The sequence below is a fragment of the Pyricularia pennisetigena genome, chromosome 5, assembly GCF_004337985.1.
Source record: "Pyricularia pennisetigena strain Br36 chromosome 5, whole genome shotgun sequence".
Taxonomy (NCBI): domain Eukaryota; kingdom Fungi; phylum Ascomycota; class Sordariomycetes; order Magnaporthales; family Pyriculariaceae; genus Pyricularia; species Pyricularia pennisetigena.
Window position 1 is genome coordinate 2,941,931 of NC_043743.1, and position 25,378 is coordinate 2,967,308.

The 25,378-nt window shown below is 52.0% G+C and overlaps 9 protein-coding genes across 9 annotated transcripts; 5 read left to right on the forward strand and 4 right to left on the reverse strand.

The window, feature by feature from the left end:
* Positions 1-20: 20 nt before the first annotated feature.
* Positions 21-957, reverse strand: PpBr36_08815 (uncharacterized protein; the record flags this gene model as incomplete). Its single annotated transcript, XM_029895940.1, has 2 exons — positions 21-511; positions 606-957. The coding sequence occupies 2 exons, from the start codon at positions 955-957 to the stop codon at positions 21-23; spliced, it is 843 nt and encodes a 280-aa protein (XP_029747424.1).
* A 3,150-nt stretch (positions 958-4,107) lies between these two features.
* PpBr36_08816 (uncharacterized protein) lies at positions 4,108-5,450 on the forward strand (the record flags this gene model as incomplete). Its single annotated transcript, XM_029895941.1, has 2 exons — positions 4,108-5,340; positions 5,421-5,450. 2 exons carry the CDS (start codon positions 4,108-4,110, stop codon positions 5,448-5,450), a joined length of 1,263 nt encoding a protein of 420 aa, XP_029747428.1.
* Positions 5,451-5,700: 250 nt separating this feature from the next.
* Positions 5,701-6,982, reverse strand: PpBr36_08817 (uncharacterized protein; the record flags this gene model as incomplete). Its single annotated transcript, XM_029895942.1, has 4 exons — positions 5,701-6,031; positions 6,123-6,308; positions 6,498-6,549; positions 6,775-6,982. The coding sequence occupies 4 exons, from the start codon at positions 6,980-6,982 to the stop codon at positions 5,701-5,703; spliced, it is 777 nt and encodes a 258-aa protein (XP_029747426.1).
* Positions 6,983-8,070: 1,088 nt separating this feature from the next.
* PpBr36_08818 (uncharacterized protein) lies at positions 8,071-10,148 on the forward strand (the record flags this gene model as incomplete). The annotated part of the gene is made up of 4 exons (XM_029895943.1): positions 8,071-8,098; positions 8,479-9,825; positions 9,900-9,973; positions 10,065-10,148. 4 exons carry the CDS (start codon positions 8,071-8,073, stop codon positions 10,146-10,148), a joined length of 1,533 nt encoding a protein of 510 aa, XP_029747430.1.
* A 1,089-nt stretch (positions 10,149-11,237) lies between these two features.
* PpBr36_08819 (uncharacterized protein) lies at positions 11,238-11,957 on the forward strand (the record flags this gene model as incomplete). Its single annotated transcript, XM_029895944.1, has 1 exon — positions 11,238-11,957. The coding sequence occupies one exon, from the start codon at positions 11,238-11,240 to the stop codon at positions 11,955-11,957; it is 720 nt and encodes a 239-aa protein (XP_029747572.1).
* A 3,467-nt stretch (positions 11,958-15,424) lies between these two features.
* PpBr36_08820 (uncharacterized protein) lies at positions 15,425-16,818 on the forward strand (the record flags this gene model as incomplete). Its single annotated transcript, XM_029895945.1, has 3 exons — positions 15,425-15,579; positions 15,841-16,399; positions 16,504-16,818. 3 exons carry the CDS (start codon positions 15,425-15,427, stop codon positions 16,816-16,818), a joined length of 1,029 nt encoding a protein of 342 aa, XP_029746975.1.
* A 629-nt stretch (positions 16,819-17,447) lies between these two features.
* Positions 17,448-18,417, reverse strand: PpBr36_08821 (uncharacterized protein; the record flags this gene model as incomplete). The annotated part of the gene is made up of 3 exons (XM_029895946.1): positions 17,448-18,142; positions 18,231-18,285; positions 18,355-18,417. 3 exons carry the CDS (start codon positions 18,415-18,417, stop codon positions 17,448-17,450), a joined length of 813 nt encoding a protein of 270 aa, XP_029746976.1.
* Positions 18,418-18,936: 519 nt separating this feature from the next.
* PpBr36_08822 (uncharacterized protein) lies at positions 18,937-19,986 on the forward strand (the record flags this gene model as incomplete). The annotated part of the gene is made up of 3 exons (XM_029895947.1): positions 18,937-18,966; positions 19,070-19,217; positions 19,343-19,986. 3 exons carry the CDS (start codon positions 18,937-18,939, stop codon positions 19,984-19,986), a joined length of 822 nt encoding a protein of 273 aa, XP_029746977.1.
* Positions 19,987-20,581: 595 nt separating this feature from the next.
* On the reverse strand, positions 20,582-23,211 carry PpBr36_08823 (uncharacterized protein; the record flags this gene model as incomplete). Its single annotated transcript, XM_029895948.1, has 5 exons — positions 20,582-20,612; positions 20,702-20,903; positions 20,974-22,797; positions 22,949-23,019; positions 23,207-23,211. 5 exons carry the CDS (start codon positions 23,209-23,211, stop codon positions 20,582-20,584), a joined length of 2,133 nt encoding a protein of 710 aa, XP_029746978.1.
* Between the last annotated feature and the right edge of the window lie 2,167 nt (positions 23,212-25,378).

Below are 25,378 nucleotides of genomic sequence, written 5' to 3' on the forward strand. Positions count from 1 at the left end.
CCCATTGCACCACGACTGCTTCAAGCAGTGAAGCGCTTTGCGTTCTTACCCTTCTTGTTGTTCTTGTTGTTCTTGTCGGTAGAGGCAGCAGTGGTAGCCTTTGTGGTGCTGGCGGCGGCACCACTGCCGGAAGCAGCGCCGCCCGTTCCGGCAATCTGCATGGCGAAGACGCCGCCAAAGGGACCGGCGGGGTTGGCGTTGGCGACCTTGACGAGGCACACGTTCTTCATGCCGGCCATCTCACCGGTGCAGTTGACTCCGGCAGGGACGGAAAATGCCATGGCGTGGTCGGTGTTGACGTTCTTGGCCGCGCGCTTGACCAGGCCCCGCTCCTCGAGTGCGTCGAGCGAGCGCTCCCAGAGCTCGCCGATCAGGGACCGCTTGCCTTTGCTTGGCGCCTTGATGTTACCGTTGGTACCCGGCACCTGCGTCTTGACCTCGAGCTTCGTGCCCTCAGAGAACTTGCCCGTGCCGGTGGTGTCCAAAACAGCGCTGACCGGACCGGCGCCATCTGTGGAAAAAAGCAAAGTTAGCAAATCTAATGTTGCCAGTTATGCGAGTTCACATCCAAATTTGCCTTGGGTGGGGGGGGGGATAATTCCTACCAGTCGTCACAATGTGGTAGGTTCCGGAGATGGTGCCACCCTGGGATGAAACCTGAGGAAGAGTGCTGCCGGACTGTTCCATGGCCGTTGAGAGCATCGAGACCGTGTTCTGGCCGTTCTTTTGAGTCTTGCCGAGGCCGTCAGACATGATGTTTGTGCCAGCCTGCTTCTTGCTGAAGACGGTGGTGTCCTTCTCCGTCACACTGTTCGGTCCGGCGCCGGGAATGACGCCACCGAGGATGCCGAGGGCGGTGCCGTTACCGCCCTGGTCACCGGTGACGACGGCGACCTTGCCGTGAGCAGCCACGAGGGGGCTGGCGGCCAGAGTGATGAGGAAAGCCTTGGAGAACATTTTGAATGTGCGTTGGAAGGGAGAGAGAGATTTTATGAAAGAAAGTAGCTATGAAAATAGGTTGACACCTGGTACAACGTTTGAAAGACGGGATAGAGTTAAGCAATAGTGGCTCGAATCAATCGGCCTATGAGAAGAAGATGCGAGAAAAGAGAAGGTTGACGAGTGACAAAGCTGAAGATGCTTGGGATGATGATCAGAAAGTAGAAATGCCAAGAAATGGGAGGGAACAAAGCATCATTATATAGAGGTTTCTGTCCGGTGATGCTCTCATAGGCTCACGGGCCTCGGTTTTCTTTCGGCATACTAATCCGTGACATCTTGGGCATTCCTGTCCGGACACCTCCTCACATCCCCTGTATCACCTCTTGCCATCTCACTTCCACGTTATGGGGTTGGCTCCGAATCCGGGCTCAAAGAGGCTAAGCTCTGACCCAAGACAGCTGAAAGACCGTGCAAAACTAAAGGAGTACAAGGAGTCAACCGCAATGCTATGGGTCACAGTTGACGACGTCGTAGTCATTCGACGAATGGCTGCCGCTTGATATCGCCAGAAACGATCCAGTACCTTGGTATGAAACGTTGACCAGCCCAGGGCGAGACGCTCGACAGCGATGTTTCCCACCCTTGGTGGAGATCACAGATGGCCACAATCAATGCTTTTGCCAAGCCCCTTTCCTGGCAACGATCCTCCGATCGACTCCACAATGGACCGGAGAACGAATTGCTTGATTTGATTTCGCAAAGCCCTAAAGTCTTGGCGGAGAACTATAGGCAATCAGGTGTGGCCCCCGTAGCACGTCCGGCCTACAATGAGACTGTGCAATAACCTATCTCAACGTGCAACGGTTTCTCTGTCATTGGGGATATATTGTCCAAGATTACGTGCGTCAAATGTCAAATGTCAATCATGATATTGGTAATAACGGTACCAGCCACAAACTCATGCAGCCGTTCCATTTTGATTGAGTCTGGTAGTCATACTGCCTGACAACCAAACAAAACGAGCATCAACGTTGCTAGGGACCAGACGCGCGAACATGAGGATAACAGGCCAGGTGAAAACGTTGGTCCTGTCGTAAATTCGTTTCGTTGAATAGCCAGTCATAGTATTGGAAAACCTATCATGACTGGTTGTCAATGTCGTATTTGCGCAGGCCCACCTCCACATTACCGACAGGTGACACAAGTTTCATGATCTTCAACAAGGTGTTGGAAAAAAAAAAAAAAAAATAGACCACCATGGATCGAGCACGCTGCATACTAAAAGCAGCTAGGATGAAAAAAAAGGGGGGGCAGGAAGAAGCGAGCAGAGCTGATGGGGCGAGAATAGGGTGACGTGCAGGGAACAGGCCGGGAGTATATCCCCTGGAGTGCCAATTTTGTCGCACTCTAGGGCTGTTGACTCGCCAAGAGGATCACCGACCACCCCGCGGAGCCGCATTCTCGTGTACTGCTACGTCGTAGCCGCTGCGTACAACGTAAGCCGATAGTCCAAAAAAAGGAACCAAACCGCCTCGAGTACTACTTCGATAACCCAAGGGGCGCAGCGTGGTAAAACCCTCGGTAATCCGCTTGGTTTCAGGCTTGGCACTCACGGGATTAGCAACTTACAAGAGAAGCATGATGTTGCCTGGTCGACATTTTGATATTGGATTGACGGCGAAAAAAAAAACAGCTTGTACATCGACAATCAATGCGAATGAACCTGCTATTTGACATCGCGAGCTGAACGTCATGTGGATGGGAGGCTCTGCTCGATATGTGTAGTGACAAGGAGTTACTTCGCCTGCATTGATTTTTGGATACGGTGGATCACCGGCAGCATTAATCTTCACGGTACTTAAAAATCCAAGCAGATGAAAAGACCGAGGCATGTGTACCTGCGTGCATGGAGCCTGACATTAAGGGATGCAAATTGGGTAGAAAATTGATTTTGTGGGGTGTAGATGAGTGTGGTGAGCAACTTGCCGAGTATTGGCCTATCTTGCCCAGCAAGGAAAATCAAATCCCCGGAAACCAGCAATTCGCACACCATGTCCAGACCGAACACGAGCGAATCGAACCTCCATCTCACGCTCTTGAATGCCGCTACATTAGTAAATTGTGACAAATTTGGGACATCGCCAGGAGAGCTACGACGCATTTTGGTCAAAAGTTGGTGAAACCATCAAAAAGTGGGTGTTTGGTTTGGTGTGGCGTGTCCTGTTAATTATTAGTCAGGTCAAGTAGGAAGAATGTTTGTTTGTATTGGAAGGACCAGGCCTGCGCAATTGGTTGTTTTACGCCGAGACGGGTGATTGTTGGTGTTGAACCACGCAGAAAATCACCCGAATGCCCATAAAAGGAAACTGAGATGAGCACGCAACGATCCCAAAATCACAACAAAACTCGCGGTTCTCAACAAGAAATAATTAAATCAATTCAAGATATTCGCAAGCAGAAAGCCCGTTTACTATAGAGCTTAAAACCCTATCTTCTACTGTATACTACTACTAACAAAATTTTATCGTTAATCATAATCGTAAATATAAATATAAACGAACAAAAGTTGAAAAAATGCCGGTACAGTGGGTTAAGGGGATGCAGCTTTTTCAAATTTTGACATTTTTACTTTAGAGTTTTACCAACTATATAACTTGCAAAGAACTCAGCTAAAATTTCACTAAACATTTTTAATTAGATTTCTATTTGATTTGCAAGTGACGAGTTTGCGATTTCGATATTGGAAAAGTTATAGCTTTGTAAATGGCGACCTTTGGTGTGATTTTGGGATCGTTGCGTTATTTCTGGACAGGTGCTGTACCCCACCAAGCCCACCGAGGTTAGTCACGGAGCTGTGCTATCAGGCTACAGTAGTATCGATCCATGCCCATTGCCTTGACGCGATGCCCCGCCCTGCCAGCAGTCGCGATTGACTTCGCACTCATTGGACCACAACAACGTCAGGCCAGCACCAGTGCCGTCTATCTCGTCGCTCCATCTCAACTTCGCCTTCCGGACTTTCCGCTGTATTCACGGCGCTTCTCGACACAATACGGCATTGTGGAGTCAATCCAAGTTCCAAGACGGTCGGGCGAAATTTCCATGTGGCTCGCCAAGTCTGGCCGTTGAGCCAAATCCTCCCTGCTACCACACCACGTCCACACCATGGCTTCCGACTCAATAAACGCCGCGTTAGAGCAGGCAGTTCAAAGCAATGATGTAGCTGCTTCTCTAGAGAAGCTGCTTGTCGACTTTAAATCACTCTCGTCACCCGCCACCGCCACTGCCGACCTCAAGCGGGTGATTGATGCCGTCCTTACTGCCCAGCTGGGAGTCGTGAGCACCCTTCCCATCTTGTCGGCGTTTGTCAACGCGGTCCGACAGCTCGAGAACGATGACCTGTGGATTGAGGTCGGTAACTACGCTCTCCAGCGCATTGGAGAAAACACACAGACCGCGTCGAGCTTCCTGGAGCAGTCAAACGCCCTGCGTGAGCTCATCGCCACCGCCCACGAGCACAACGAGGACTGGATCGATGCCGCCAAGACCCTCGCCGAGATCCCGCTAGATAGCAGTCAGCGCCGCGCCACGGAAGAAGAGATGGTCCGCGTGTGGATTCGCATTGTGCGCAACTATCTCGAGGCCGACGACAGCACCATGGCCGCCTCCTACCTGAACAAGGTCAAGAACGTCATATTCAAGGTCCAGGACCGTGACCTCAACCTCCACTTCCGCCTCTCGCAGGCCCGCATCAACGACTCTCAACGCGAGTTCCTGGCCGCCAGCCACGCGTACCACGAGATCAGCCTCACCCCCCAGATTTCTGAGGAGGAGCGCCTGCACACCCTGAGCATGGCAATCAAGTGTGCCGTCCTGGCGCCAGCAGGCCCGCTTCGCAGCCGTGCCCTCGGCCGACTATACAGGGATGAGCGCTCCGCCGGACAGGAGGAGTATGGTATACTGGAAAAGATGTTCCTGGACCGGTTGCTCTCCCCAGGGGAGGTTGACAAGTTTGCCCAGGGCCTCTCGCCCCACCAGCTCGCGACGACAGCCGACGGCTCAACGGTGCTTGCCAAGGCCGTCGTCGAACATAACCTGCTCAGTGCGAGCAGGCTCTATGATAATATTGGGTTTGACGATCTCGGAGAGCTCCTGGGACTGGATGGGGCCAAGGCCGAGGAGACTACTGCACGCATGATTGAGCAAGGGCGTTTGGTTGGCCGCATTGATCAGGTCGACAGGGTTATCTGGTTCGAGAGTGGCGAGGCGTCCGGTGTTAAGGGTAGCGGACGTGCCAAGGTCGTGGTGGGCAAGGAAATACGGCGTTGGGACGCCAACGTCCAGGACCTTGCCGAGGAGGTCGAGCACGTCACGAGTCTCCTGCAGAAGGAGTACCCTGTAAGTTGACTTTTTTTGTCTTGGAGGCTTTGTCCTCATGTGCTGGAAATCGATGCTAACGAGTTGCTCAACCATTGTAGGATTTTGTGGCGGCCAACCTGGTAGTCTGAAGTATGCATGCAACACAAGTAGCTAGGCGTTTTTGGAGTTATCATTTAGAAGGGCATGACTGATTTCACTTCTCAAAACGATCTACACTGGAGCCTATGACGAGATAGATTAAAACGTATGCTTGACCTGAGTATTCCTGAAAATTTTGTAAAAACGCCTTCCCACGCCGACAACCCCGGACCCATGCCGTTTATCCTGTGCCGACTTCGGGTTGCTCCAAAGCTTCAACGTTCTCTCCGACACCCTCTTCTAATCGAGATCTGTCCGCCTCACAACAACATAGCCTTGCCGCAATTTGGACGAGTCGCCCGCCTCCTCCTCAAAAACTACCCCGTCGCCCTTGAAAGCCTTGACTCCAGGCCTCGAGCGGCTCGACGCCGACGGGCGCTCGCCGCTGGAGGTCTTGTTCTTTGCCTCCATTTCCTCACCGAGCAAAATGTCCACCAGCCGTGCGGCAATCATCTTACCCATCAGATCGTAGCCGTCCGCCGTGAGGTGGACGTCGTCGTCCCAGTACTTGTCGCGCTCCTCCTGCGACAAGGACCAGTATGGGACGGCGGCGTGGTGGTCGTGGACGTAACTGATCTCGGGGGTATCAGCTGATATTCTTTGCCTTTCTCCTTTTTTTTCCCCTAGGGGGTGAAGTTAAAAAAANNGGTACATGAACGTACATGTTACCGCCCTGAGCCTTGCGTATCATGTCGTTCAACTTGTCCCTCATTTCGTCGGCGCGGCTGCGCACACCGACTTCGGGGACCGTCAGAACGAGGACTTTGCTCCCATGGCTAAGAGCCAGGTCCCAGCAGCGTTTTAGGTTGTCGAATATTGTTTCCGGAGAGTATTGACGGGCCAGGTCGCTTCGTTACCGGGAAGCAGCAGTGGGGTTTGAGGCCGTGTGTTAGCATTTTCCTTTTTCGTCAAGGGAGAAAGACAGACAAGGTACGACACCAAAGAAACAAAGAAACAAACAGCTAATGCATTTTTTTTTGAGTCGCATAAAATACAAGCTTTTGTTTATAAAACTTGTTTAAGCGGATGACACTTACTTGGTTCCCCCAAGGATTATGGCCCAGTCGTACCTGGGTTGTTTCGGCCCAACTGTGACACATTTCAGTCTCGTTATGTCGTGATTTTCTTGGCGTCAACTTTTGATGTATGTATACACACAAACAAGCAACATAGCGCAGCAACAGCAACATAGAGCGATACATGTCCCAGAACGAGTATTATACATGCAGAAGCAGGCGCCGATCAAATACCAGAGTTTGCCAATATGTATGGGGAGGTAAAAAGAAAACAAAACAAAATTCTGTCGCCGCTTACAGTGCTCAAGACAGCGGCTCACGAAGAAGCCTGTCAGGTCGCCTGGAATCCCATCCTCCGTCGTCTCGATTTCAAGCTCCGGTCGGGCGACCTTGAGCTCCTGGACCAGCTTCTGCTCGTAAGGGTGCGAAACCAGACCCGAGCGGCTGTATCCCGAGGTGAGCGAGTCGCCGAAACAGAGGATGCGGAGCTTGTTGGATTTGGGCATGACTGTAAAAAAACAAAACAATAATGATAATAATAATAATGATAACAATAAAAAACAAAATAAAAAACAGCAGCTTTGTTTTAGATGGATGGGGGTAGACGGTTTAAGGGACCTTTGATATTTGACAAAGATATGATCAAGGGAGGTACCGTACGAGTGTTAGGACTCCCCTGGCTTGTCAAAGGGTTTGGGGTTGGGTTGGATATGGGTTTCGACGTTTGCCCGCCCGCATTGGTGGTTGGGTGCACCTGGTGGGGTGAGTGTACACCTTTGGCGTGCAGGAAACACCTCGAACCTCTTTCTGGCCAATCAGTGAACGGATAATGCTCAGTTGGCATGAGGTTGCAGGCAGAAGCCATTGTTGGTAAGTGGGGTTAGCCCCCATATCGTCCACCACCGGCGTGGGGGGAAGGTGTATTTTCCAGTTCGACCTGGAGTCATGGTTGGGTTCAAGACGGTCACGAGCAAATCTGCTCATTCTTTGTTCCAAATATGGCTTGCTCAGAGTGCTTTCTGACATTGCAAACACTTTCTCCTTTTATTTTCCGCGTTCGGCCTTCGGCCTTATTCTTTCTGGAAGCCGCTTGCCAGAGGCATCCTAACAAGATTCTCGAGCTCTGCATTGGTTCATCTTAAGTGAATCTGATTGATCAGGACATGACTTATCGATCGCCTTTGGGCCCATCCCCGGAAAATCACCAAATACATATCAGTATCTAGGTACCTGTTCCTACTTAGCTACATATGGCTTATTCCCGCTACAGTTCACCTCGATTCTCGTTTAATCTGGGGTTTGTGGGGGTCATTGTCACGTTGATACAACAATTATCCCACAAATGCTTCATCGTCGGCCAGCCCAGACCCGACCGCAAAAAAAACCAGTGGAGCCTCTGCTAATGGGTTGCCCAGCAATCGCAGCACGGTCTATTACCGCTTGTTGCGATGGAACCCACCCGATCGTCAATGGCTTACTCGCTATTCGATGGCCCGAAGAGCCTTTTTATCCTCTGTCTCCCCAACTTCCCCAGACTTTTTGTCCATGAGTGTTGCATGAGCAGTCGTGATTTTGTAATATTACCCGCGCAAAAATGGCCAAAGTATTTGACGCCGAGGAAGGTAAGTTTGAAGGGGTTGTTTTTTTCATCTATTTTTCTTTTTTTCATTTTTTTTTTCTACTTGCATAAGGTAGGTATGTTTAGCAAGGGAGAATTGCCAACCGTTGGTTTTTGTCGGATGCTCACGTTACTTTTGTTTAACTTGAGGTCCGACTTCGGACTCGCGGACGATCTCGCGCGCGCAATGTCTGGTGTTCCCGTCCTTTGTAAGGACAACAATATCCTGTAGCGCACTTGGCGCATTCGCAACCAAGATTGGAATATGAGCACGTGAAATTTGCGGCCGCTTCTTTTGTTCATCGTTGCATCATTTCTGTTCTTCAGTGCTTTGGGCTAATGTTATTTCCACTCCTCTTTTACTACTTCTTCCATCCATATCAGTCGCCAAACACAACACACCCGAAAGCTGTTGGGTGATCCTGTACGGGGATGTCTACGATGTCACCGACTTTGTGCCCTCTCACCCAGGCGGCTCTAGAATCATTCTCCAGCTGGCCGGTCGAGATGCCACCGAGGAATACGACCCCGTCCACCCGCCGGGTACGCTAGAGGAAAACCTCAAACCGGAGGCGAAGCTCGGCAGCGTCGATCCCGCGAGCTTGGAACGGCTGCGCAAGGCCAACCAGGCCAAAGCAGCGGCTAACGTGACCGGACGCACCAACGAGGGCAGTTCTGCAAACGCCGAGGAGCAGAAGCAGGCCCCGCCCCCTCTGGAGACCTTGTTCAACCTCGATGAGATTGAAGAGGTTGCCAAGCAGCAGGTTTCTCGCAAATGCTGGGCATACTACTGGTCCGCCGGCGATGACCAGATCTCCAAGGTTCTCAACGGCCGTGTCTACCGGGACATACTGCTGAGGCCAAGGGTATTTGTCGACTGCACCTCATGCGATCTGTCGACCACCATGCTCGGCAACAAGGTCGGCACGCCTCTGTATGTGGCGCCGGCCGCCATGGCTCGCCTGGCCCACCCGGACGGCGAGCACGGAATCGCCAAGGGAATCTCCTCGTTTGGCGGACTGCAGATCGTCAGCAACAACGCCAGCCAAACACCAGAGCAGATTGTCGAAGGTGCGGCTCCCGGCCAAGTGTTCGGGTGGCAGTTATACGTCCAGAACGACAGGAACAAGAACTATGCGATGCTGAAGCGCATCCATGCGCTACGCGACCACTACAAATTTATCGTCCTCACGCTCGACGCACCCGTGCCCGGCAAACGGGAGCTTGACGAGAAGCAGCAGTTTTTGGAATCTGGCACAACCATATCTGCCGCGTCCGCGGGCGGTGCGCCGAAACATCCCGCTGGCGGCGGTGTCGGCCAACAGCTATTCTGGGGCACGGCTGCCGACCTGACCTGGACTACCACCCTTCCCTGGCTGGCCGAGCACACGGATCTCCCGATAGTGTTGAAGGGAATCCAGACGCACGAGGATGCATACCTGGCTGCGCAATACGCCGCCAAGTACGGCACCGTCAAGGCCATCATTCTGTCCAACCACGGCGGTCGTGCTCTCGACACTGCCCCGCCGGCCGTCCACACTCTGTTGGAGATTCGCAAGTACTGCCCCGAGGTGTTTGACCAGATCGAGGTCTGGGTTGATGGCGGCATCAAGCGTGGCACAGACATCATCAAGGCCCTGTGTCTAGGTGCAAAGGCCGTAGGCGTTGGTCGTGCTGCGTTGTATGGGCTGGGCGCTGGTGGTTGGAAGGGTGTGGAGAGGACGTTTGAGAGTGAGTCTTGAGCAAGCGAACTCCCTGGCAGTTTTATCCCTACTGCGTAACTGACAAAAAAATAATCCTTGTAGTCCTCAACAGCGAAATGGCTACATGTATGAAGCTTTTGGGGGCAAAGACTGTGGCGGACCTCGGCCCTCACTTTGTAAGTTCCTATCTCGTCATGTCCCCGTGGTGCTGCCATATCACTCCAAGCTGGGTACAGACTCACTCTAACCCACATTAAATCACTCTAGGTAAACTCTCGAAAGGTCGAGCGTGACATATATGATGGCCCGTCTGGTCTGGACTCAAAGGCATGGGCAAAGGCCAAAATCTGACGAGGATAAGACGATCGCATCATTGCACTAAATATATAACCTAAGTGGATTACTCAACCAAACATGATCAACAAGCCTTGTAGGATAAACCCGAATGGAGACTTGTGTGATTCTAGACTCGCGATAGACTAGTTTAGCGCCAGCCTGGCGAATGTTCGAAATAACAGCTTAGAATTGTGCGATTTAGGCAACAACTGGCACCCCGGGGGCCGTGTTCATCAAATGGGCTAATCATCAATTTCACAGCCGCTGCTTAGGTCACCCCTTTTTCACTTGCTCCACAAGGTATCCATTGCGCAAGGACTCTAGCTAGAGGCGCTCCATAGTCTTACTATTGATCAGGTGAAGGTTGGCCTGTGCAGGTTTTCAGGGACAGCACTGCTACTAGGGTAGAAAGAAAAATTTTGTCATAGAAACACGGGACCCTGGCGGTGGCTCTCCACATAGGGAAATGGGGCACGTGGACCGCTTGTAAGGGTATAATGCTGCGCAATTCGCAGGTCTTTATGAGCTTCTATTCGCTGACTCGAGTCTTGCTGGAGTCTGCGAAGCACTGCCATGGTGGATCACGTTCCGTGGATCGCCGTGGTAAGGCTGCCAAGCCTGTCAGACGTCGCCGACGAGGAAGTCCTGAATAGGATCAGGTTTATCCTAGGTATCCCTCAGGGTTCTGCTTAGTCGACAAGTAGTGTTTGGCTGGTGATGGTGTGGGTTGAACGTTGCGCCATGGCACAGCAAGATTGGTGAGGGGTGCTGCGAGCAGACTAGGACAGAGGAAAGGGGAAGGCTTTTCTGTGGGCCGAGATGAAGAGGATATAAACCTGCGATGGCGGCTGCTCAGTCGGGGTTGACTTGGGCTCTGGACAAGCAGATTCGAAGCAGCAACAGCCTATTGAGAGATCCATTCATCAGTCCATCAGTCCATCAGTCAAGCCGCGCCATAGTCATCCCGAGATTTTCCAGCCATAAAACAGCACCGTCCAGTCTTAACATCCTGCAACCCCCGTAACAACATCTTTTTGAGAACCCCCTCTCACAGTCCCTCACCTCCTATTCCAATCATTTTCTCCGGGAAGACAAAAGATCAAAATGCTCGTCCTCAAGCAGATCGCATTTCTCCTCCTGCCGCTCGTCTCGCACCTGGCGAACGCATATCCGATTTCGGCCCAGGACCGACCCGTCACGGACCGGGACCTGGTGAGTGGTGCGGCAGGTGCCGACGACGACCACCGCCTGAAACGGCGCGCAGAGCCGGCCGGCAACAAATCCCGATGGTCGTCCAGTTCCTCGTCCGGCCGATCTAGCATCGATGCGGAGCCGGCCGGGTCCCAGGGCCCGCAGCACTCCAGGATGGACTCGGAAGGTAGCCAAAGGACCGAAGCCAGCAATATTCTGAAGAATTACGTAATCATTGATTCTACATACCCAACAAAGGATACACCGCCAAGCCCAGTGCCCGAAAATCCGGGGGAAAAGCCCATGGATCTTGGCAAGCCCCTGGATCTGAACAAGCCCCTGCCCAAGACCCCCAGTGAACCCGGGCCGAAGAAACCGCGTCTGTTTTCCAAGCTCGGCTCAAAAAATTCACAGCCGAACCTGAAAGATAAAACCAATAGGCCGACTATAAGCAGGCCGACTCTGCAGGAGAGCTCGACAGGATTCTCTGAAAAAGACTCCAAGGAACCTGCTCCCATGGGAAAGTTGCCGCAAAAGCCTGGCAAGCCCACAGGCCAGCAGAGTCTGAACCAGGGCTCTTCGAGCTCTCGGAAACATGGCAACGACAAAAATTTTGATGGTGGGTTCATTTAAGGCGATCCTTGGAGCTGCAACAAATATGGCAAAACATATCATGAATACTGCCCTGCTCAAAGTGCAGGGCGTTGGAGATATGTTTCGCGAGCCACGCACAAAAGTACCCCAATCATGCTTTTGGCAGCTGGCGATGACGTCAGGAGGATTTTCTTATTGTTTGTCCATTGCTGCTTTCTGACAATGACATACTTCCTGATGGGGGGTGTTTTTTTTTTTTTTTTGGTGTCTTGAGCTTGTTCGCATGGCGTTTTGGGGTTTTGTTATGTCAAATCGGGGGTTTGGGTACCGGACACGGGATCGGACACGGGATGACGTTGGATTTCCTTTTTCTTTGTGTGTGTTTTGGATAGATGGTTGGAAAGTAGCCCGCTCGTAATCGCTTTGGTTCTGACACAGAAACTGAAAATCAAATAACACATGTGATACCGAAGATGAAGCTTCCTTTACGTGACTTTTTGTTTGGACTCTAGTCATTTAGGGCTGGTGTAATGACATTCTGTAGAAAGTAGATCCGGTATTCGCAAGTGGTGGCGTAAGCACTCGTTAGGGTCAGGACGAATCGAACGTCGAGTCGACAGTGCAATTAAGAGACCTGCCGATTCGTGACACGGTCGGGCGTTCCTCAACTAAAGAAACATGCATGAGTCGCTAATTGGTCGAATGCAGATCGAGGAGAAATCCAATTCTTGGGGAAAATTAGCTAAGCAAAGGGAGCTGAGAAGAATCATGCCATTTGATAATAAGAATATGTACTTGTGTACTTAGTAGCAGCTAATATAAGAGATTAAATTCTAGCCATGTCAATCCACTGCGGGCGGACCTTTGTCATACACGAACGCCTATGGGCCAGGTATGTTACATTCCTATACGCCCTATACGCGGACCCGGCAAGATCGGTACCGTCTCTTGCAAGGGTTTCCCGAAATGGTCAATCTAGTGCGGTGAAATGAATGATGTTAGTCGAGAAGCTTGGCGCAGCGGCGACTGTGTGATGTTTGCGACAGAGATCCGCAAAACATACTTCCAGTTCCAGAAACAAAGAGAAAGAAAATATATTTAAAAAAAGAGGAAGATTGGACGGATTTCTTTACAGTAAATGAAAATACTGAAACTGTAATCGAGTCCAAACCAACCGGAATGACAGGGCGCGGATGACGATAGCGTCGGCCGTCGTCTCTTCTTTGATCAGATGCACTATGCCACATGCCCTGTCGTCCAATTCTTTACAGTTGCCGCACGCCATCGCTTCGAAGCAGAAGAGGAAAAAGAAAAATAAGATAAGCCACCTGCTAACAAAGAGAGTCTAAAAAGCTAATTAAAAGTTCCGAATTCCAAAATGTGATGTAATTACCTGCCCTTGTTTGCCAACTACGAACGAAATACAGCAGACAGTCCCCAAGAGCGACGAGACGACGAATGCAGACACCAAAAGCAACAACATTCGAGGTTCCACTCACACGAACCCCACACACCACAGGCCCTGTTGCGCCCATGACAAAGATTGCCTTTGTGCAGCATACCACCTAAATACAGTACAGAGTACAGTAGTATGCTTCAGCTCGGATGGGGTAATGGGGCCGAAATGCGATGGGCCGTTCCATCCCAGGATTTTCAGGTGCATTTTTTTTTCCCCGTCTCCGTGTTCCTTTTCCTCTTGATCTGCATCTTTTCCCATTTCCCCCCTCAATAGTGCCCCCCTTTTTAATATTTGGTACTACTACGGTACCTCGGGATGGAACATTAAAAAAGACAAGACAGGTTTGACAGGGAGAAAAAAAAAAAAAAAGACCAGCTACAACATGGGTGAGGGGAAAGCGTACAAATATGCACGGGATTGGTTCGGGTTTCGATTGCACATCACAGCTTGCGCCCTTGAAACAACTGCGTTTGGCTAGTAATTTCACGTTCCTCGGTCCTTTTTCTTTCCCTCTTGGTTTTTGATGTTGTTTGTTGACTCGTCGTACGAGACTCTTGTTCTTTCAAACAAGTCAGTCAGTTAATCCCCATATCTTTCCTGTTTCGCCTCCCATCGTTTTCTCGTGCCTTCTCTACTCTTTTTCTTGGTCCAAGGTACCCACCCGGCTCAGGTTGCTTCGTGTGACCTTTTGCAGCCCAAACCCCGCCTTCTGTCAAGCCTTTGCCGGGCTCCGCCATAATCCGGGGTGTCCCCGTACCGCACACTAAATTCCCCATGCCTTCCTGATCGATCTATGGCCCATCAGCAGTAATGAAAAGAAGAAAAAAAGAAATAAGGGTGGGAAGGTCAGCATTAGCGCGCTCATTTCGATAAAGTTGCGCACAGTCTGGGGAAATTTTCTTGGCGAGATTTGGCGAACCTCCAAGGGAATTTTAAAACATCAAGTGCTAAAAACTTTTATAGGTTGCCCAGAAAGTCTGATTAGTAGGTGGCAAAGGTTCAGGCAAAGAAACCGTTTTGTTGACTTGCGCAACTAGACTGGATAGGGACTTGTGCAAAATCAGCCTCAGTCTGGAAACACAGTACAGTAGAAGCAGTAGGCAGGCAGGCAGGCAGGCAGGCAGGCAGGCAGGCAGGCAAAAAAAAAAAAACGGCTCTTCAACTCTAAAACCTTGCTTTAAATAACCACTCTAGTCTAAATAGCTATACCCCTACCTTGCATGCCTTTGGTTTTGGGCTCTGTCCGTTTTTTTGTTTCTTGTTTTATACGCCCAGCGATTCTGGCCTTTCACCGCAACAGGGCTTACCGCGGATGTCCAATACAGATCCCGACCAGGGTTAAACCAACTCCTCCCCTGGCCACCTTGACGTCGGTTTTGGAGAAGCGCTACTCGAACCCTCCCCCTTCTTGCCTATTGCATACAAAGGGCCGAGGCACATCCAGCCTCTTGGCCCATGTGGAGATCGACAGAGATGCCTCCGCCTGCTTCTGGTTCACAGTATTTTTTTTTTTTTTTTAAAAAAAAAAATTCCTTTCTCTCTGTCGCCAGAACTTGTAGAGCTCCGTGTTGGCCTTCTTTACGCGAGGTCAAGACCAAGAATAAAAAAACAAGCAAGCCTCCCACCCCACGCCATCCTTCCTCTTTCCCTTCCCCCCCAGATCCACTTCCACTGCTTCTCTAGGTTTTGGACTTCACCTGTGATCATCAATTATCACTATTATAATTTGTCTATTCGAGCGCGTACGCCAAAGCAGAACACCCCTCTCCAGGCCCGCCCGGAAATGCCAAGTGTGGCCCATGTGCTTCTTTAGAATTCTCTCGCTCCCGCATTGCTCTTAATAACTCCATCAGGGTCCTCCCCAAATCAAGCCAGAAAAAGCTCCTCTCCGTGTTATTCTTTCCTCTCTCCCCTGGCACCCTTGCATGTTCTCCAAGGCTTGGCGTATTTGAACGATAGCTCCCAGCTTCAAGGACAAACAGGTTCGCGCTGAACGTACAAAATAAGCCCCAGAAAGAAGAAGAGAAACAGGACAAAAACAGCAGACATGTCGGACAAGGACGTTGCACGCGAGGGCGTCGTTGCCCATGAAAACGTCAGCGGCAAGCCCAGAAAGCGTGGGTGCATTGGCCACTGCGGACGCTTCTGGTGGGCCTATCTGATAGCTTTGGTTATCATTATTGTTATTGTGGTGCCTGTTGTGTAAGTAATTTCTTTTTTCATTTTTTTTTTGTTGGGTTGGGAAAGGGTTGAGCATCCGCCGAGGAGTAGCTCGGGATGTTGCGGGTGGTTGAAACTGCCTTGCGGATATTCCATGACCGAATAGCCGCCTGATATCATCAGACGACAAGGAACGGGAGGGGAGGGATGCAAACCAGACATTTGTGTTCCTTTTTTTTTAACCTCACAGCAAAGGGTCTAGAAAATCATCAGAACTAACAGAAACCGCCTTCCCAAAAATAGAATCCTAGTGGCCGTGCCCAGGATCGCGCAGGATAAGATCGACGCTGCCGAGCTCGAGGTGCGCGACATCAAGGCGCTCGACACGCAGACCCAGAACTTCACCATGGAGATCGACAGCGGCATCCGGACCGACGGCAAGGTGCACGCCCAGGTCGCGCCCTTTGAGGGCGTCATGTACCTCGAGGACTGGGCGCCGCAGAGGCCGTTTGCCAAGATCCGGTTCCCCGAGACCTCCAGCGCCGCGTTCCAGGATGTCAAGGTGTCGCAGTTTGTCAACGTCGAGGACATGGAGGCCTTTACCGTCTTCAACACCTGGCTTTTGGTCAACGACACCCTGAGGGTCACCATCAGGGGCGACACCACCGTGCGCGTCCGCGGCATCGCCCGTGACTACCCGGTCGTCTTCAAGAAGACCACCACCATGCCCGGTCTGAACCTGTTCAGGGGCACCACCGTCAGCGACCCCAAGATCCTCAGCGGAAACAGCACCGGCGACCACGGGGCAAACTTCCAGGGAACCGTTACGATTCCCAACCAGTCCCGCGTGACTTTTGAAGTGGTAGGTCGTTCTTTTTGCGTATCATTTTATTGTTGTTATTGTCATAATCATTATTACTATTATTACTGCTACAAATTGCTGACTCGGCCCCACCGGCTCAACAGGGCAACGCGACCTTCTTCAACTACCTGGGCGACCGGGACGTGGGCGAGGTGTACATCAACAACATGACCATCAGGCCCGGCAACAACGTGTTCCCCATGACGGCCAAGGTCAACAATGAGGCCGTCTTGTCGGCCATGACCAAGAGGCCGGCCTGCGAGACCGGAAAGGTCACCTTTGGGCTGCGCGGAAAGAAGGTGGAGAACCACGGCCAGCCTCTGCCCTACTTTGCCGACTCGCTCGCCAGCGCCAACCAGACCGTCGAGATCGACATTTCCCAGGCCCTCGGCTTCAAGATACCCTGCTCCCAGACATAGCTGGGGGACGTAGCAAGAAACGAAATAATGCTCTTTTTTATTTTTTATTTTTTTATTTCTTGATTCCAGCAACAGCAGCATCGTGGGCGGCTCAATCGACAGGATGGGAGGTCTTTTTTTTTATTTTATTTTTTTTCTTCATTATGTTTCTTCTCTTCGTTTCCATCCACTCATCCGCTTCAACTCTTGCGCAATACCCTTCTTTGAATGTAGGCAGTGATGCCTCATGTCGGAGTATCTGGTTATTAATTGTATATGATTTTCCCGCCATCGCTCGGGCAGCATGCAAGTGATCGCCACCTGGCAGTAACCCTTAATAGTTTTTTCATCGCAGACCATTTCCTGTTGTCCAAAATCTCAATGATGTAGCCATGTGACTCGACTTGAACCGATTAGATTAAACTTCTGATGAGAAATGTTATTGGAGAGTTACCAGGGCGGGGTAGCGAGGCCATTGTTGAGATTTGAGAAGCAACCGAGAGCGGCTCGTAGATGCTATGATATCACCTCCTGCCCGAAACCGTGAACATGGACAGGATATCCATCTTCTCGTGTGCATGGATCGTGAGCTTCAGGCTTGCCAAACCGGCCGCCGATCAGCACCATCACGCCATGGGCTAACCTGAGGATCACTGGGTAGAAGCAGGCACGAACTCGACAGCTTCCCTCCGGCCACTTGCCCTCTCCGCCTCCCTCTGCTTCTGCACCTTCTCCTGGGCCTCCCTCAACCCGTCACGGAAGGCCCATTGCGGGAACGCCGTCGGATCCCAGAGGCCTGGCGGGAGGATGGTAATGTACTGATCCGCCATGGAATTTCCGCCACCCGTCGCCACGGTGGCCGCCGCCCCACCAGCCTTGGCAGCCGCCGCGGCAGTCATGGGATCCTCCAGCCCGACGAAGCCCATCAGCTTGTCCATCAGGGCTGGGTTGCGCATGGCGGCCGACTGCGCCAGGCGCGCATTGAAGTGCGTGCCTTTTTTGCGCTTGAGCTCGAGGAACGTCTCAAACTTGGCCGTCAGTGCCGGCAGGCTACGGGGTGGTGAGCCGGGCGGAGACGGCGGCACATCCAGGTTCGGCACCGGCGGGAGGGTCAAGTCCCGCAGCAGTGCGCGGTTGGCCGAGTATGGGGATGCGGGCTGGGATGGCGGGACGGACGGTTCTGGTGTGACGTCGACGTCCATTGCGGTCAGATCTTGACCGTTTGTGGGGAGGCTAGGGCCCAGTACGGGCGCATCTTGAAGGGCATCTGGTGGTGGAAGTTGAGGCCCGAGGACCGGAGCGGAGGCGTCCTCCGCTTGGGGTGTTTTGGTGTCGGAATTTGATTCTATTTTCCGTGTCAGTCTGGCAGATCATATCAAGCACCATGCAGAAAGAGCTCTGTAAGCTTCCCAACTGACGAAATCTCAACTAACCTTGGGTGTTCTTGTTTCCCGTACTTGGGGTAGGCTTGTCCCCAGGTGCAGTTATCTGAGTCAAAAGAGTCAGTACATGGCTGGTTTGACAAGCGACAATTTCAGTTCATAGAATCCCACTCACTGGATGCTCGTCTTGAATTTCTTCATCTTCGTCACTGCTCGCATACCCAACCAGGGCAGCCATGGGTGTGGTGCTCTCTAATGAATGCTTTCGGGGACCAATTGGCTGGAAGGGTCGCGTAGTGCGTCAGCAAGTAGATTAAATTCACGCTTCAGTATAGAGCAACAAGAAAAAGCTATCCAGTCTATCAAATATAGACACAGGATGATTGAATTAGGATAGAATAGTCGCGTCTTTGCATCAGGTGAGAAGGAAGGGGATCACGTGCATGATTCGCTGCATACTTCATTGTAGGTTGCTCAAGGGCCGTGCACACCCGTACCCAAGTACCTCCGCCGAGCCTCAGCACCCCACCCCTGCACCGGCCAAGGCAACACCTAGGACGCGAAGCAGCTGTGCCTACCGACTGCTACGACGCAGCTAAGCTATCCACCGATATTCCAACCACCATCTCCGTATCTATCCATCAGTGCCAACATCAACAACCCGGCAGCTTAATATCCAACTGTACAAGCTGCACCGAAAGGAACGCAGCATTGATCTGCAGACAAATACGATCGCAACCGAACCCACAGTCACATCATGGATCACCGACCGCAAGCATGGGGCCGTGTACGTCTGTCTAGCTACCATGACCGCCCCCCTCGATCGCTTGCCTACAACCCCTAATGGGAACACAACAAACTAACACTCCGCTGCTATATATGAACAACAGCCTAGGGACGATGTATACGGTGCATACGATGCTTCCTACCTCCAGACCGCCGGCCCAAAGGCAGCGACACAATCACCCGTCGTTACCGGCACCTCAGTCATTGGCCTGAAGTTCAAAGATGGAGTCGTTATAGCGGCCGACAACCTAGGTTCGTGCACAATATGACGCTCCAGTACGGCTCTCGCTCTCATGGGATTGCTGCGAGGGCTCCAGAGACAAGACGCCATGGCTTCAGGATTCCCAAATATTGACAAACCCGCCCACCACAAACAGCATCCTACGGCGCTCTCGCCCGCTTCTCCTCAACCCACCGCCTCCGCTCGTTCGCCAACTCATCTGTCGTCGGCTTCGGTGGCGACGTCTCGGACATGCAGTACCTCGACCGCCACCTGACCGAGCTGGCCATCGACGAAGCTTACGCCAACCCCGCCGACGAGACCACGGAGAGCAGCAGCGGCGCCAGCAGGGACAGCTCCCTCAACGCGCAGAACCTGCACAAGTACCTGTCCAAGCTCCTGTACGGGCGCCGGAACAAGTTCGACCCGCTGTGGAACCAGATACTGGTGGCCGGCCTCGACGCCGACGACAAGCCGTTCCTGGCCTCGGCTGACCTGCTCGGCACCACCTTTTCGGCCCCGGCCCTGGCCAGCGGCTACGGCAGCATGCTGGCCATCCCCATCATGCGCAGGGCCGCCGGCAGTGAGGAGGAGGCCGCCAAGCTGTCGCGCGACGAGGCAGTCGCCGTCGTCAAGGAATGCATGAAGGTTCTCTTTTACCGCGACGCCAGGAGTTCCGACTCGTACTCGCTCGCCGTCGTCACCAAGGACGGCGTTGAGCTGAGCACCGACGAGAAGCTCGAGCAGCAGAGCTGGGCATTTGCCGACAGGATCAAGGGCTACGGCACACAGACCGTCTAAGAAGGCGGGGTGGAAGTGTGTTTCTACTTTTCAATTCTTTATCTTTCTTCTCGCTTCTATCGGTATTGATGACGGGCGTTGTGGTGGGAACTGCTATGGATGCAACGATGAAAATGCGTTTCGATCTATACATTCGTACGGCTGCAACCATCTGTTAGCTAGCAAACATATAAACGCCGCTTTATATGGATTCCCATCACCCGAGTTCTGATGCCGCTGTTCGTGGGGGGCGGTCGACCACCCCTGCGAAGTAAATTACTAATCTTGCATACTAGAGTAGAGGCGAGGCAAGGATACTGAATGACGACAACATTTTACAGTTTTGATCAAAATCCTGAAAGGTTTCGGCGCGATTCAATAGCACACATCTATGACCAAGGCTCATGACACGATCTCCAAAGTCAAGTGAACAGAAAAACATTATCCTTGCTAACATTCAAATCGTTTAAATACATGGACCCATCTATCCTGACCCAGCTCCCGCGTTGCCGTATTTCTAGCCAGTAGGAGCAAACGAAAGAGAAGATACCGTCGTTACGCCACGTCTACCCGGGCGCTTTTGTCTTCAACCCATTAGAAATATGCTTGGGCGATCTCACGTCATATCGACAGCAAGCGCCTTCCTTCTGTAAAGCAAAGCAAGAAGTGGAATTAAGCCCTCCCAAAAAAAAAAAGAAGAAAGAAGAGAAGCAACATTTACTCGACAGTCACTGACTTGGCCAAGTTCCTGGGGAAGTCAACGTTGAGTCCCTCCATAACGGCAAGCCAGTACGAGATAAGCTGGAGCGGGATGACGTTCAGAATACCCTGGAGGCAGTCGACCGTCTTGGGGATCTCGATCTTCTCGGCATCATTGGCGCCAAACTCTTCATCAGCCGGGTTGCAGATGACGATGGGCTTTCCACCACGGGCAACGACTAAGTAGCGAAAGTGATCAGATTAGTAACGAGCAGCGAAAAGGATGCAGGGTATAAGATGCCAACATACCTTGCTGATAAGCGTTCAGCGACTTCTTGAAGATGTTGTCACGCGTCAGGATCATGATGATGGGGAGGTTCTCGTCGACCAGGGCCAAGACACCGTGCTTGAGCTCGCCAGACATGACGGCCTCGCAATGCAGGTATGAGATTTCCTTAATCTTGAGGGCACCCTCCAAAGCAGTGGAGAATTGCGATCCCCTACCAAGCAGCAGCAATGACTTCTGGTCCTTGAAGGTCTTGGAGCAGAGGTCCTTGATGACCTGGTCCTGCTTGAGCACCTCCTTGATCTGGTCAGAGATCTTGGAGAGTCCCTCCATAATCTCCTCACGACGAGCGATCTTGCTAGCGCGATCTTCACTAAGTGACAGGGCAAACATGACCATGGCAATGAACTGCGAAGTGTAGGCCTTGGTGGATGCGACACCGATTTCGGGGCCGGCGTTCACGTGGACACCACAGTGCGTCAGGAGCGAAATGGAGGAACCGACAACGTTGACGATACCAACGGTCAGGGCGCCCCTTTCCAAGCAGTAACGCAGAGCCATGAGGGAGTCGGCAGTCTCACCAGACTGAGAGACGAAAACACACGTGTCATCACGGAACACTGGTGCTTGCCTGTCGAGGAAGTCTGATGCCAGCTCAACGGCGATGGGGATTTCTGCCAGCTCCTCAAAGATACCACGGACGGCCATACAGCTGTGATATGATGTGCCACAGGCAATGAAGATGATACGCCTACAGCGGCGGATGGTGCTGATGTATGACCGCAGGCCACCCAGGGTGACCTTCTTGTTCTCAATGTCGAGACGACCACGCATGGTGTTGACAACCGACTCGGGCTGCTCGAAAATCTCCTTCTGCATGAAGTGGTCGAACTTGCCCTTCATGATCTCCTGGAGCTCCAGCTCAAGGGTCTGGATGGTGCGGACGTTGGAGCTGCCATCGGCCTTCTTGAGACGGTGGATGTTGAGAGAGCCCTCGTGGATGTGGGCGATGTCGTCGTCCTCCAGGTACATAACCTTCTTGGTGTGCTCCACGATAGCGGACGGGTCCGAGGATAGGAAAAACTCGGTAGGCATGGGAAGACCGTCGTCGGTCATGAAGGCACGCGACTGCGAGCGGTGCAGAAGCGACTTGTCGGGAGCAGTAAGGCCACCAGCTGCCGAGGCGGGGCTGAGCAGGCTGCTGCCCAGACCAGCCTTCTTGAGCGCAACGTTTTGGGATGCGGTCTCGGCGGGCAGAGGGCTGTGCTCGTCTGCGTACTCGACGTCGACAAAGTCGACCTTCATGCGCCTCGAGGTCTTGACACCAATGACAAGCGGCGAACCCTTACGGGCGGCGATGACCTCGTGGGGGTAGTGCACCGACTTGATCAACAGACCGTAGGCACCCTCGAGCTCGTTAATGACAGCCTTGGCCAGGTCAGTGAAGCCCAGCTTGGGGTTGTGGTCGTACAGGTACTTGGCCAGCTTTGCAATGCACTCTGTGTCGGTCTCTGTCTCGAACTTGAAGCCCTTGCTCTCCAAGAGCGTCTTCAGCTCCTTGTAATTGGTAATGATACCGTTGTGAACAATTGAGAACTCCCAGGTAGGGTCGGACCTGTGAGGGTGGCAGTTGATGCGCGATGGAGGACCGTGGGTGGCCCATCGCGTGTGTGCGATACCGGCATGTGAGTCGAAAGTCTTCTCCAGATCAATTTCCGACGAGTCAATCAGCTCCTTCAGCTTGGCGACCTTGCCGACCTCCTTGAAGGCATAGACCTCCTTCTTCTTGTCACCATCAACGGCGAGACCGGCCGAGTCGTATCCACGGTACTCGAGGCGGGAGAGACCTGGAGGGTTTCGAAATATCGGTGTTAGCACTCTGTTTAGGGCTAGCGTGTAGCTGAGAGTTGCTTTCGCGGGGCAGCTGGGCTTGAGAGGGTAGGGATCGGCTGTAGGGAAATGGATGCCAGAACGAGACGGGTTAAGGGCGCAGCATACCGTTGACCAACGTGTCAAGAATGAACTTGCGGTCCTTCTCCACCAGGTAGTTGATGTATCCGAAAATTCCACTGAGGTGTTTCGTTGCGTTAGCAATGCGCTGCTACTACCGAGTAGCCCGGTATAGCTATTTTCAACAAGCTCTTCCTGTCCATCCTTTGCTCTGTACCGCGTCCGGTGCCGCAAGATGGTCGACCTTGTGAAACTGCCAACGGGAACCAATTGGTGTCAGGGAGCACGAGATTATCATTAGCTTACCACATCTTGTCGGATCTATGAAGTTGCGAGGTTCAGATGATTCTTCTTCCCTCAACCAGAGCCGCGGAGGGGACTGCAAGAAGTGTTTTCAAAAGAGGGGTATCAAATGGTAACGACAAAAAAAAAAAAGGCGACGCTGGAGAGGAAGAAGAAGTGGCTTCTGGATGGCACAGCTCAGAATGATAAAGACGGTATAAAGGGGAGAGGTAAGGGGACCGAACCCAGGGTTGGACGGGCAGGTGTCTGGCGCTTTATTTCAAAGGGATGCAGCGGTGGGAGGGCGGAATGCAGGCTCAGGCCAGACTGGGCAAGCTTGCTGCTTGAAAGCAATGACAGGGGTTGGCAGCAAATGTGGGGAACGTGGAGGGGCAACAAGGTAAGGTGGGCTTGGTGGGCTGGGGACGAGCTGGTAGCTGGCTTTTTTCTCTCTTGCGGACAGCCAGGCGGCGCCCTTTGTGACGCCTTGATTGGGGTTTGTACAAAGCTGTGTGCCCCTTCTTTGTCGGTCTGATGCCGTACTCTTGTTGGGATGACACTAGCGGGAAGTTTAGACTTGCCATATTTCGGATGTCTCCCGCCGTCTGGAACATGCGGAGTAGGTATGCAGCAGGCATCTCAGCTACCTACCTCTAACAAGCTATCTTAGTTATTTGTTAGGCAGATGCATCTTGCTCTAATCCGACCGCCTGTCTCCCTACTGCAGATCCACTGTAAGGCTTGCCGGCGGCGAGATGGTCTGGACTCCAAGAGTCTCTTCGACACGGCCAGTGAACTCATTCCTCTCCACTACCGCCAGTTCGTCGATTTACATGGTCCGATGAAACCCACATTGGTGTCGTGCCAATTCTACCTGTCTACCTGTGATTTGTGCACCTAATTACCAAGTCATCTTACAGGTCAGCCCTGGCCATCATAGTTGCTTTTCAAGGATGATAAGTTTTGGTCAAAGGATCCGGAAGATATCCCGTAGGCGTGAGATCCGGAGGCGTGAAAGGATTACATCAGCTCCGCCCTACCACACGTAGGAGATGAATCTGACATGATTTTGCCAAGCTCCCTCAATTGGCCAGGCATCAGTAATATTCTCGAAGCTCTATCCAGTAAATAACATCGAAAACAGATACTTTTACTCCCAGTCAACAAAATACGAAAGAAAAAAATTAACAAACCAACGAGAACACCAGACACTTGGCATTGAGCGTCATCGGAAACAAAACTTGTTGCTGCTAGGTAGGCGGAGTAGCATCTAAGCTTTGATCGAGGAGCCGGGAAGGCGTCAATTGGCTAACCCGAACCCCTGTGGCTGAATCTGATCCCGAGTGGATTCACATCGTATCCCGCCGAAACCCAGCAGCCACTTCCTTCCGACCAAGAGGAATGCACCATTCGCCCATGCCTCGTCGTCAACCTGGGCAATGTTGCTTTTCTTAGTATTTTTTTTTTTTCTCGGAGGGGTTTGTGCATCAGTGATACGAAGAAAAAAGAGGGCAGTTAATTCATCACGACGGCATGCCATTACTCCGTATCGCTATTTTTTCTGCCTCAAAAAATCACCATTATTTGTCTCCTCACAACAAGGTTATAAAAGTAAAAAAGAAGAGTCAAGAGTCAAAACTGCCTTCCTTGTTGTTTCAAATTCTTTGTTTGCAGGGAGACGCGTAAACATTGGGCGGGACCAGGACGACGATCGTCATGACGTTGGCAGAAACTTGGTCAGTCCCTTTTGGACAATTCTCGCACTCAACAAGGTAGTAGCCTGAAGCTCAACCTCAGGTAACTCCCAAATACCCGAGCAGGTGGGTTACACAGCCTCAAGATTCAGGGGTTAGATCGTATAAACAAACAAATAGGAACCAGGAATAGCAGGGCTTGGGTTCGACATCACGGAGAAAGAGGCAACAGATGCCAACGGAGGGTTTCTGGGAGGGGGCTCGGGGCAAAGATTGACAGGGAGAAGTCCCAATCATCGCCCTCAGAGAAAAAACGGGATCCTTGTCCACACAAACCGAGAATGGCCCCTCCTCTCAAAAGTCCCCGCCTTGCAACGTCGTGTTCGACAACGCTAACCACCAACCGCGCTCGGCAATTGGTAGTAGCCTCCACGTAAAGGGCGTAGCTGAGCTAGGTATGTACGACCGTTAATTATCGACTTGGCGTCTATCGCCTGTCAAG